The sequence below is a fragment of the Triturus cristatus genome, chromosome 4_1 (assembly GCF_964204655.1).
Source record: "Triturus cristatus chromosome 4_1, aTriCri1.1, whole genome shotgun sequence".
In the NCBI taxonomy this organism is placed as follows: Eukaryota; Metazoa; Chordata; class Amphibia; order Caudata; family Salamandridae; genus Triturus; species Triturus cristatus.
Genome location: NC_140585.1, coordinates 426,485,357 through 426,498,350, shown reverse-complemented (window position 1 = coordinate 426,498,350; position 12,994 = coordinate 426,485,357). Strand labels below are relative to the sequence as shown.

The window sequence follows — 12,994 nt, the reverse complement described above, 5'->3', positions numbered from 1 at the left end:
TTTGCGCGTGCAGTTTTTAACTACTATGTCGACCTGGCAAGTGCACCGACTTGCAAGGCCCTAACCTTCCCTTTTTGTTTCATGTAAGTCACCACTAAGGTAAGCCGAAGGTACTCCCATGGGCAGGGTGCAGTTTATGTTAAAGATAGGATATGTACTGGTGTGTTTTACATGTCCTCATAGTGAAATACTGTGTATTTCATTTTTAGGTCTCGCCTAACGAACGCAGCGCAGCTGCTTCGCCTTGGTGAGACTCTATTGTTGTCGCTTTCCTTCGCGAAGGGAGACAAACCATGTGCGCGCCCGGACAGGCGATGTGCACTTGCATGGAGTCTCCTCTCTGGCGTCTCCTTTGTAGTGATAGGAGCTTTCACACGCTCCGAACAAGCGCTTGATTTATTAGCTCTTGCAAGCATTCATCGTCGGAGCAGGATTCAATTGGTCCTTTGATCTGTAGGGCATTTATTAGGGTGGGAGCTGTTCAGCCCTCAGCCTCACCCTCCTCCTCTGCACCCCAGCACCCCCTCCTGCTCCCTGGGTCAGCCAATGGGAGGCGTGGGTCTTGGAGTCCCCCTGTTAAAGATTGCAGGAATCTGTTAGCATGAGCTGAAAGCCATTTTGTACTTGGCAGCCATTTTAGTTAGCTATGTGCTAGCCATTTGCTTTCTCCCTCTTCCAGAACCTCGCACATGCTCAGAAAGGCCTAGCTAGTAGAATGCACCTGCTCCTAGTAAAGAACTGTCAGGCTGTTCTAACTGATGTCAGCAACTCATGTGTACTGGTACCGCCTTCTTTTGAGCGCCTGTGTGGGTATATAAGGCCCCTGTTCTCTGTACTCCTTAGAATGCCTCCTACAGTGACTTGAGGGTACTGTGTGATGCAATGTCCCTCCTGTGAGGTTTAATAAATGCATTGTTTTTATATTACAGCTTCTGTGCCAATCTCTTCTTTGTTGGTTTAAAAGGACCAGGTGTATCAGTGAAACCCCTGAGAAGGTTTATATTTCTTCACCCCGTCCTCCTCCCGTTCAGAGAGGAGCCTCCCCCATGTCCCCTGTCCTACGCTCACACTGTAAACACTGCTCAGGGACTCAAACCTTAGCTGGGCATGTCCAGTGTGGTCTGACAGTCAATGGGCACAAGTGGCATTCAGGGGTGGGTAGCAGCAGAGCCCATGGCATCGGCGGCGGCGCCGGGCTCAATGCCCCGACAGAGCACCGACCTGTCTGATGAGCTCAACTGCTCCATCTTCCTGGAGCTCTTCAGAGACCAGGTGATCCTGGACTGCAGGCACAACTTCTGCCGTGCGTGCATTGACCGGGTCTGGGACCACCCTAGCGCCCTCATCTCCTGCCCCAAGTGCCGTGAGGTGTTCCCGGAGTGCCACTGACCCTCCCAACCGGGTGCTGAGCCACCTGCTGGAGCGCAACCTGCTGGGGGACGTCCAGGGGGCGCGGGACCGAAGCCCTGAGCACAGCGAGACCCTGCGCCTGTTCTGCCGGGACGACGGGCGCCTGGCCTGCCTGGTGTGCAGTGATGCTGCCCAGCACCATGGGCACCGTTTTATGCCCATCCAGGAGTCAGTGAGCACCCACAAGGTAGGACAGCATAGTAGGTTTTGACCCTATCCCTGAACAGGAGATGTGCCGAGCTAGCAGGGCACTCATAGTGTGCAGTAACACGGCGGTAGCTCGGTGGGTAGCTACAGCTGCTGCTGAGATCTGTCAGATACATACCCAATCGAAATAAAGTTTATGGATAGATGTGCGCACCTTCTGCAGAAAGAGAACTGTATGCAACTTATAGGTGACACGTGTGATATCAAGTTTAATATATTAAGGGCTTATCACAAGTGTAGCATCTAAATGCATATAACCTGAAAGTATGTATCTCCAACGTTTAGCTCAGAAGATTAATGCATCTGGTGCAGGCCTTTATTTGTGTCCCAGCCAAATTGCTCTGGGTGTTTAGTACAGACACATGTGCATTCAGCAGGCCGTATCTTGGATTCCAGACAATGCAACTCAGTGGGTTTGTGCAAGCTACACACATTGAAGAGTAGCGTCAGGTGTGCGGTGTTCGGTAAAAATTATCTTGTCAGCGGGACACCTTATTGAGCAAATTTGGCTGCTGAAGTCAGTGCGTAAACTGCGGCCTCGGGATATAATCACAGTAAATTGTCTCAATGAGCAAGCTGTCTTGATGCTGTGGTCTATGTACAACATGCAGGTCACACTTCGTGAGCTCAGTCAATCTATGCGCCTGCTGCAGAGATCTTGCCGTTTAATTAAAAAAAAAAAAAACACGGCCCAGATTCTAATCCCATCAACATAGAGGAGGGGGTTGCTGCACCTGCCGCAGAAATCTGTGTTCAACTTGCAGGTTACATGGCTGTAATCGGTAAGCAGATAGCGCAATAAATGTCACCTGGCGCCGATACCTGCCGAAAGAGGGTGAACTGCAGATCCGTACCAGCTCAGTACTGGGGGCAGAGGAGGAGGATATTGCAGGTCTGTACTGGCGTCTTGTCTATACAGTTATATTGCCATAGAGTGCTGCTATTGAAGTATTTAATAAACAGGACAACCAAAGGCCGTAAGAGCGGCGCACCAGCTTAAAGCCAGAACAGCTGAAGTGAAGGGGCGCTTTAAGAGGTGGGGGCAGTGTGGAGGAACAGGCCTCCAGCAATGAGGGAGGGAGCTAAGGGGGGAATGAAGGGAGAGGTGATGGGAGGGACGAGAGAGATGAAGGGGGGGTTGGGTGAGGTGGGGGTGGAATGGGTGGGAGTGGAAGGAAGGGAGGGAGGCAAATAGCAGAGGCGGGGGAGAGCAGAGGATGAAGGGAATGAGCAAAGGAGTGAGGGAAAGGGTTTACACGAGAAGTGAAAAATGTACGGAAATAAGTGAATAGCAAATGTGATTTTTGAAGAGAGTGAGGCAGAATGGATTGCCAAAGCCTCCCTTCCCCTGACAGCAACAGACCTGGGTGTCTCCTCTGTGACCTGCTTCCGGGTTTTATGTTAGAATATTGTTAGAAAACAGGACAGCAGTATCGTGCATATGATAATTAGGATACAATATTTTGGCCACACGATATTTTGGCCAGGATACTCATGTGCCATGCCTTCCGGAGCCCGCTGTGGTACCTCGGAGGGTGAAGCCCTGTATGGTTAACAAGAGGGGCGCCTTTACCACCATCAGTTCCAGACTCTCACGTGCCCACCACTGACTCCCATGCCAGCCAGTCACTGAGATACCTGCTGCCAGCTTATCGCACTGCACAGCTGCAAAGATGCTTCACATTTCAGACCAATGCCAACTTTCCAGCCTAGTGCCCTCCTCACACCCCGCAAAGCAGTGGCAGTATCTCCCTGTGCCCACTTGTAATAACCTAAGAGGCAGCACACTACTTAAATAAGCATTTGCAATGCAACAGGTCTCGCATTTACGCGAGTTCGAGCTATTCGCATTGTAAATTACAATGTCTTTTATTTATGTTTTGGTTTTTAAAACAAATAAAAGGCATTGTTATTTGCATTGCTAGTAGCTTAAACTCTCGCAAATGCGAGACTTATTGCATTGCAAATGCTAGTTCACTATTGCAAGGTCTAGCTCGCCCATAGGCTATCATTGGAGCTGCCTCGTAACATTTACCAAGTGTATAATTTTCAATTGGGAACAGGTGGAGATTTAGAGTTTGGGTTGTCTGAACTCAGAACTTAATAACACGCCTTCTAGGAAAGGTGTTTTTAAAATTATGTGTTTGAAAATGCCACTTTTAGAAAGAGGGTATTTTCTTGCTTAACCATCCTGTGTGCCTCATCCTGCTTGAGGATTCATCATCTGGATTTAGACTGACAGGGGCTGTTTGTGCATTCACTCCAGACAATCACACAAAGGGAGCTGAGGTGTGCCCTGCATATGCTGATGAGCCATCCTGGGATAGAGTGGTGGAAGGAGTTTTCCCTAGCACCTGAACAGGCTGTGGCTGCCCTACACAATGCTGTCTCCACGCCCTGTAGCGTGGCTGGGCAAGGGAGGACAGAACTTGTTTTACTGAACAAGAAAGACTTTCTGAACAAGGACTTCAAAGGGAAAAAGGGGTATAAGTATTAGACCTAAAACCCCAGATCTTTAGAATACTTTTGGAATCAAGAGGAACCTCTGCCAAGGAGGAGAGCTGAAGAGCTGTGAGGAAGAGTACTGCCCCTTTGCTTTGTGTTGCTTTGCTGGGTTGGCCTGCAGTTGCTGTTTCTGACAAGGAGAGGAAAATGATTGGACGTTGATGTTTTCCTGCTAGTGAAGTTTCTCCAAGGGCTTTTGTGTGCTTGCCTCCTGCTCTGAAGTCTCAGGGTCAGCAAAGCATTAACCTGCAGCATCCCTGAACTCCGCTGCTGGGAGTTTTGACCTGCCTTGGGTGCCAAATCCAGTTCTGGGCCCTTGGAGGTAGTTCCTGCTGTAAAGAACTGAAGAATTCACCAAAATCGACACTTCGCTCTGCTAGCAGCAGTTGTTTATTTCGACACAGTCCCACCGTGTGGGAAAAAATCCAGACGCACAGCCCTGTGCGGCTGAAGAAATCAAAGAAGCACCTGCCCGAGGCCCGAAAATCCGCTGCACGCCGAGTCAGTGCACTGTCTCTCCGAAGTCTGAAACCCCTGTACTGACTCCAATGCAGGCACTGCTATGTGGCTAAAAGAAATGGCGCATCGCCTGTCAACGGCTACGGAAATCAACGCAGCACCTGGATCGCCGCCGCATCGACCCATAGCACCTGTATTTTCTCAAGCATTGTACCTGTGAGGCAAGTTTTTCAGACGCAGCACCTGCAGACCAGAATCACCTAGGAAATCGACGCCTCACTCCCCCTGCAGTCCGGATTCGATGCATCGCTTCTCCTGCGTGCAGCAAAACTGTTGCATCGCCTCCACAAGGACTCAAAGACTCACGCATCGCTGTGTTTTTCAACGCTTCCCTCCTCTGCTGCTGTTTTGCAAAGTGGATTTTGAAGCATTTGAGGTACTTTGTGTCAAAATCAGGCATCCAAAGATTTCTATGGACAGAATTGCTTGAAACCTTTTGAAAGTCATATTTTGATTTGTGTAAGTTGGATTTTTGTAGTTTTGGTCTCGTTTAGTTTAGATAAAGATAATTTCTTTTTCTAAAATCGTAGTGTGTTCATTTGTAGTGTTTTCACTGTGTTACTGAGTGTGATATGTACAAATACTTTGCACATTGTCTCTGAGATAAGCCTGACTGTTTGTACCAAGCTACCTAGCGGGTGAGCAGGGGTTATTTTAGGTGTGTAATCCCCTTTTCCTGAGTAGAAGTTTTTTTTGTTTGTTTTTGTAGATTTATAGATCCGAAAGTATTGGAGTGCTTTACATGAGCACCAGTTACGTTACACAAGGAGACATTCATTTCTTGGTAGGCACAGGGAGATTACGTGATTTGCCCAGAATCACAGGATGCTCAACGGACGCCGAGACTCCAACCTGGTTCCCCAGCTACAGAGTCGGCAGCTGTAGCCGTGAGGCCACATCCTCTCCCTGGGTAAAAGCCACTGCCAACTAGAGACCCTCATTTCTTACAGCAGTTCAGCGCTATTTTAATATTTAAGCATAATATTTCCAAATACTTGGCATTTACAGTATATCACTGGATATAACTGAAAGATAACCAAAAGAAGAATTTACATAAATAAGGGAAAAATAAATAATTTTACCTGATTTGCTTATTCCATGACAAGTCAAGAACTGCATCCGAATGCCCTTCCTGACATGGCTCTGCTGACGCACCCTGTAACAGGTAAACATTACACACTGGTTGTTGATTGTCTTATGGCAGTTTTTAACGAAAAAGTAATTAACTGTAACAATAATAATGTTTCCAGGTAACCAAACCACTGTCAGGTATGTATTTGTTTCTATGTATGTTGTATTTCTATGGCACGAACATAGCTAAATGGCAGCGGAGCTCTGGCAGTCTAGTCAACTTCCAGTCTCATGCTCATCATGTAGGCACGTTTAGTTGTATAGTTCATATCTAGCTGATGGGCTACAGAACTAAGTACAACCAGATGACAACAAGAATGAAAGGACTGCTTCTTTTAACTGCATTCAAAGTGTGGAGCTCCAGATAGCTTTATCGGTGTCAGGTGACGTGTTCCTTACAGGGTTAGGAGTCTACACTCCTTAATGAGCGGGATGGGAGAGCATAGAACTTGTATCTGTGGACAGGTACCATCTAAGATTTGAAGACTCGTTTGTGACCACTCACGTTGTCCTGGCAACCATGTACTGCCACCAACATCGATCAGTTATTCACATCTTAGTGTGAAAACAAGTATAGCAAACATTTCCCTTTTTCAGGCAGCATCGGCAGTAACTTGAAATCTCGGACAATGAAGAGACATTTTATTTCTAGGTTCATTCCTATCCACTTACATGATCGCCGCGAGGCCAGGGTAGGCACTAGCTGGCACTAGCTGTCACCATCTTAAGCTCTACAGCAGGGAAGGCTCAACACGTTTCCATATCTACAGAAAAAACATCTGTATGTGCAGCACACTGGGCAGTCATCCACGCACAGGCACCAGCATTTACCAGTCCACGCAATACGTGCATGGTTCAATATTGTAACTTACAAGCATCTTTTCAATGTGCTGCAAAACGTGACTTTTTGAGATACATAAATAAGAAAAAGCTCTGGATTGCACTGTTGCTTCCCATAAATGACAGCTACAAGAAACCTGTTCGAAGTTAAGAAACCAAAATTGTGCAAAAGGAAAATACATGTCTCCAGTATCCTCAACATGGGTAGAAATATGCACTGCCAACAAATACGACGGTAGAAAAAAACTGCACATCCTTCAGGTAAACATGGTTTGTGTCGCAGCTCCAAACCGGTTTACTAGATATCAATATTCATTTGCAACTGTAACAACTGTATCCAATGCAAATATAAAAAAATACCTTTTTTCCTTTCTTTTTCTTCTTTTTTGTTTTTTTGCTCCCAAGTGAAAACACTGGTTCTAAACAGTCTACAAGATCAAGGTCCCATACATCAATAACCGGGGTCATATTACCCACCGCAGCATAATTCCCTGCAAAAATAAGATAAGTAAAAAATAAAAAAAATTAAAACCTTCAATTGTGTAATAAAGAACACCAGAATAACATGGGTAACTATAGAAGCACCACTAAAACATAAAACAATTCATCATCCTATATATGCACATAAACTTAGCAGAAAGAGGGAGCAGGTTAATAACTGGTGGTTTAGGGAAAGGGTATGGTAGAAGTGAACTTTCGATTTAGTCCCATTCACATCAACAAGCTAACAAGGAACAAATCCCAAGTCATTTGTGTTCTGTGCTCTAGGTAGCGGTCAAAGCTGGGGAAAGAAAATGTTACTTACCCTGTAGGCATCTGCTCATAGTAAGTAGTGCTGTAGATTCACATGCTCTGCATATTCCAATCATCTAGTGGTGGGCTCAGATATTCGCAAGTTGTTTTTCTTCAAAGAAGTCTTTCGAGTCATGCGGTATGGTGACTCCTTCTTTAGCTTGATATGCACATGAGCATTGCCTCCCTGCTAGACTGTTTTCCTCAGTGGGTGAGAGCAGTATGGAGTGGTGAGTGTTGGACTTGGCCCTTTTTGCAGGGTCATCCCTAAACTTTTTGCCTTCCTCCTGCTTTTTTTCTGACCTGTTGTTGGCTGTTCTATGACTCTGAGCACTTTACCACTGCTGATCAGTGCTAAAGTGCATATGCTCTCCCTACTGTAAAATGTATATGTTGGTTGGATTCCATGATTGGCTTATTTGGTTTACTATCAGACCCCAGTAAAGTGCACCAGGAGTGCCAGGCCGTGTAAATACAAATGCCGCTGGTGGGCTTGCAGCACTGATTGTGCCACCCACAGAAGCGGCCTGGTAAAATATGTCTAAGGTCTGCCATTGCAGAACCTGCGTGCAGTCTGGTACTGTCATGCTGACTGGGCAAGTGCACCCACTTTCCAGTCCCTAAACCTTCCCTTAACTTCATATTAGTCACCCCTATGATAGGCCCAAGGGCAGGGTGCATTGTAAGCATAAGGTAGGACAAGCCCTGATGTGTGTGGCATGTCCTAATAGTGAATTACAGCCATTTTCGTTTTTCACTATTGTAAGGCTACCTGTTCTCCATAGGCCAGAATGGGCTGTTAGAATTGTTACATCCTATGATCCTAACAGATCCAGGGAACATGGTAGAAAATCGAGTTTAGTATGCCTGAACTCAGAATAATAAAATACATCTTTTAGTAACGTTTATTTTAATATTCTGTGTTTGCAAATACCACTTTTAGAAAGTTGGTGTTTGCTTGCCTAACCATTTCAGCCCGCCTCTGCTATGATGGGTATCTGCCTGTCTTGTTTTGTGTGAGTGACAGGGCTGGGGAAATCCAGAGGGGCAGGGCTAGGTAGCCTGGTGGTGAATAGAGAGATTGACATCCAGATAGGTGGGAGGAGTGCACCTGGGCTCTGAATAGGGTTGTGCTCTGCTACCACAATGCTGGCTCCACCTCCTGTGGAGCGGCTGATGTCTCTGCCCTGCACCCTGAATAGAGAGGCAGAGTCATGTCAACAAAGTGCTCAAGAACTGGTTTGGACTGGGCAAAGGCCCCTCTACCCCAGAGGAACAAAGGAATTAGGGGTATAAGTATTGGGACCCTGCTCCCAAGAAATTAGATCCTGCTTGACAAGAAGAACCTCTGCCTGAGGAGAAGGAACTGGGAAAGCTGTAAGGAGGAGTACTGTCCCTGACCTGGGGGATTGGCCTGCAGTGGTTGCCTTGCTGCTGGAAGGAGAGGAGAAAGAATACAAAGACTTTATTTCAACTTGTGCTTAAAAGATCTCCAAGGGCTTGTGCTAAGCTTGCCCCCTGAACGAAGTCCCAGGACCAGTGGACTTCACCCCCCAGCTCCCCAGAGTTCCTTGGAAGTGCCTGCTGCTGTTGTTGGGCCTTCTGAAGAGTCTCGCATCACGGAAGAAGCGTATCGCCATCGCAGCCATCTTAGTTGTCGCATTGCACCGCATCAAGAAAAGCGCCTCGCATCCACGGAGAAGCGTGCCGCCATCGGAACTGCTGTCGTCGCATCGCGTAAAGGGGTGACGCCGCTGCAGCAACGCATCGAGCGGAAGCGTCTCGCAAATGTCGGAGAAGAGTGCCGCTGCCAAGGCCGCTGTCATCGTATCACGTAAAGGGGTGACGCCGCTGCAGCCGACGCATCGAGACGAGTCTTCTCGCAACATCGGAGAAGCGTAACGCATCTGGAAGATCTTCACGTCTTTATTTCTTTGCACCAAAAACTTAATCGCATCAGCATCGTTGCAACACTTTCGTTGCCCTGCGTGTCGCATCTAAGGTACATTGACTTAAAGTGTCGCATTTAAGAACTTAAGAGAACTAAGCAAACTTCTACCATCTAAAGTAACAGTATTGTGTATTTTTGTCGTTTAATGGTCTTGTGGTAACTCTATATAAAGAATCCTTATTTTTAATATAAACCTGTGTGGTGTCCATTTGTAGTGTTGTCACTTGGTTACTGTATGTGTTCACAAATGCTTAACCTATAACGCTCTGAGATAAGCCTTGTCTGCTCGCGCCAAGCTACCTAGAGGGTGAGCAGGGGTTATTTTAGGAGTGTAACCCCGTACCCTGACTAGAGGAAAGGTTCCCTGCTTGTCACAAGTACCTACCTGTGCCAACCAGAGAACCCGGATTCTAACAGTGAGGGAACACTATAAGATGCACATCACATGTGTATTGCACAAAGAAGATAAGAACTGAAAGAGTGAAGAGATCTGTGGTCAGAATCACACGCTTCTGGGGAGGAAGATGGGTGCCTGTGATTCTACAGCACTACATGCTACGCACAGATGCCTACAGAGTAGGTAACGTTTTCTGTTTGTAGCATGTGTTTTAGATACGCATGCTCTGTACAGACTGTAAAGCAGTACCTTCCTATAAGCCGTAGCTAGTGTGTGGATGATGTAAATCTCTGAAATAGGTTCTTTAAGAACGTTTGGCCAACCATAGCTAGTAGTCTTTAGTAAATGTGTGTGGGGTTGACCATGAAGCCACCATACATGTCGGCTAGGGGAATGTTCTCTAAGAAGGCCAAGGATGATCCCTTTTTGTGGGTAGAGTGGGCCCTAGAGTTAACAGGGAGGAAATTTCTTTGCCTTTTGATAGCAAGTTTGTATACACTTGACTATCCATCTAGCAATTCTTGCTCTAAATATGTTTCCCCTTGTGAGGCTTTGCAAAGGCCACAAACAGCTGGTCTTACATGAGAAACAATTTGGTTCCATCTAAGTAGTACATGAGAGCGCACTTTACATCTAGGGTGGTTGGGGAAAGAAGGCTGGTAGCTCTATGGTCTGATTTAGATCGAAAGGGGAAACCACTTTAGCAAGGAACTTAGAGTTTTTCCTGAGCATTATTCTTTCACTGTGAACTTGGATAAAAGGTACTTGCAGTGTGAGGGATTACTGATGTAAAGACGTGATCGCAACAAGGAAGGCTACTTTTCCGGGAGAGGTACTAGAACTGTCAAGAATCTAAGAGCCAGTGATGCCCATGAGTCTGATCTATAATCAAGGCATTCATGGACTGCTTCAAAAGAGTCGTTCCCCCCAGGGTTCCGCAAGCATCAGCATGGAATCCCAATATCGTCCTTATCAGACTCAAGAACTCCATCAGAGATCATCAGTTCAACAAGTACTTACTTGCACCCACTGGTGTGAACCACTCAAGAACTTCATGTACCAGCTTCCCTTGGGGCGACCCGGAGGAGGAGCTAGCGGAGTGCGGTCCATTGCGGTTGTTTATAAAAATGGCTCCCTCGAGCTTTGAGCTGACGAGCTCCTGGACGACGCACCTGCGTGCCTGTGCGAGCACTGAGGCCCTTGACGGTTGCTTGGCGGCCCTCTCTTCCACCCCAAACTATTTTCTCTACTGAGGAGGGAAGTTATCCCGAAACCCGAGCCATGTCTCGGGCGATATTTTAAAACCCGGGACATGTATCGGGTCTAGAGATCATCAGTTCAACAAGTACTTACTTGCACCCACTGGGGTGAACCACTCAAGAACTCCATCAGAGATCATCAGTTCAACAAGTACTTACTTGCACCCACTGGGGTGAACCACTCAAGAACTTCATGTACCAGCTTCCCTTGGGGTGACCCGGAGGAGGAGCTAGCGGAGTGCGGTCCATTGCGGTTGTTTAGAAAAACATGGATATTTACTTTAAATAAATGTAAAGACCAGAAGCGTTTGACAAAACAGGAACAAGTTGGTTTGATTACACGCTATTGCCGGGACAGCCTGGACAGAGTGCATCTGCTCAGAATCTCTCGATGTACAAGAGTTTTGGCCGTCAATTTATACAGTTCATGAGGTACAATAAAACAATTCTTTACATTCCAAAAAAGCATTTCTGTTATAAATCAACAAACACAGACATTTGATAAGGACACAGATAGCTCTTGACCTTGCAGAGAGCTAGTGTGGACCTGAGTGTATTATCCAGATGTCCGGCATGCGAAGCATGTGATCACTACATGTGGTGTGTCTGTCATATTCTGATTGGTTCAGCATGCCTATCTACATGTGGCATCTAACTTTGTGGTATTTCTGAGGAACGCTAGCATTTTGCCAAATGGGTTTTACTGGGGCAAATCATCACAGACTTGTTTGTGGTGCAACTATCTGTGGAATCGATCACGGTTTTCCCTGAGTGCGCGTTTGTCTTTGATTTACGTGGGACCCCACCTTTGACCTGTTGCTCGATATGCGTGGGCCTGGGTCGCAAGACCTGCCTGGCCACCAGTGCTTAATTTGTAAAAAGATAAGTGCCAGGGCCCTCATCAGGAGGCCACTGCAGCCTACACCACCCATAGCCACTGCCAGCGCTGCCAATGACAGTACCAACCCAGCTACTAACCATCACACTTTCACAAGTGTGACAATTCAGACTATTCCAGGCCCCCAAAGCTATTAATATTAGCATGGGTGGAAGGTAACAGTAATTTTTAACGTACATTAAATTAGTTAACAACTGTTGTTGTACTCAAAATCAGACAAACAGCCCACCATGTGGCAGACTGTCATAAGTGCCGGTGCCGTGCACCGGAAACCACTGGCTCAAATTAAGCGCTGCTGACCACATATCTCTTACTCGGGGCTGATGGAGAGGCCACTTTGGATGAATCAGACAGCAAGGATGTGAGTTCATTAGAACTCCTAAATATAATATGGCAGCCACTGGTATCATTTTGTACATTGATATAGCTTGTATTCGTATTAGCAACATTATGCTGCTTGCTCTGGTCTGAACGTACGATGACATTGTTTTTATTCACAAAAACTAATATCATAAGAGCATGGATCAAGGAATACATTGGTTTCAGTGTTGTTGATGTCGGTGCTATTGTGCAGGCACAAGTTACGGTATACATTTACATTGCACTGACGGGCATTGTGCAGGTACAAGCTGTGGCATGCTTTCACATTGCATTCACTGATATTGCGTTGTCGGGCCTGCACATATCATGACATTCATTGACATTGTATTCACCCATTCCAACAAAATCTTGTGATGTTGGCATAAGTGAAGTAGACCCTGTGCACTATGTATAGCTGAATCAAATGAAAACAGGTATTGTGAGGTATGCAAGTAGGACTCTTCAATTTGGAGGACTACTCCCTGTCCAAGCAGGGTCGCGAGAGGTCAGCTTCCGATCGTACGTAGAGGGATCCAAGTGATGGAGCTGTGTGTGAGTGCAAAGATTCCGCCAGCCAACTCACCAAATGCCTACTTTGGCCCATAATATGTAGGTACTGTATGGTTAGGTGTATAGGGGGCTCTTGAGCCATGTCTCCCCATCTCTACCCCAATGACGCTATTAATGACATGTGTAGAAGAAACTGACTAGGAGGGAGACCATTC

General features: G+C 46.5%; 1 protein-coding gene across 1 annotated transcript in view; it reads right to left on the bottom strand.

The window, feature by feature from the left end:
* Nucleotides 1–12,994, bottom strand: part of PWP1 (PWP1 homolog, endonuclein) — a 312,398-nt gene that overhangs the window by 163,086 nt on the left and 136,318 nt on the right. The window contains exons 7-8 of the mRNA XM_085652559.1: nt 6,973–7,103; nt 5,724–5,797 (exon numbers count right to left, since the gene is read on the bottom strand). Coding sequence (XP_085508685.1) covers nt 5,724–5,797; nt 6,973–7,103 — 205 coding nt within the window. The remainder of the gene's footprint in view (nt 1–5,723; nt 5,798–6,972; nt 7,104–12,994) is intronic.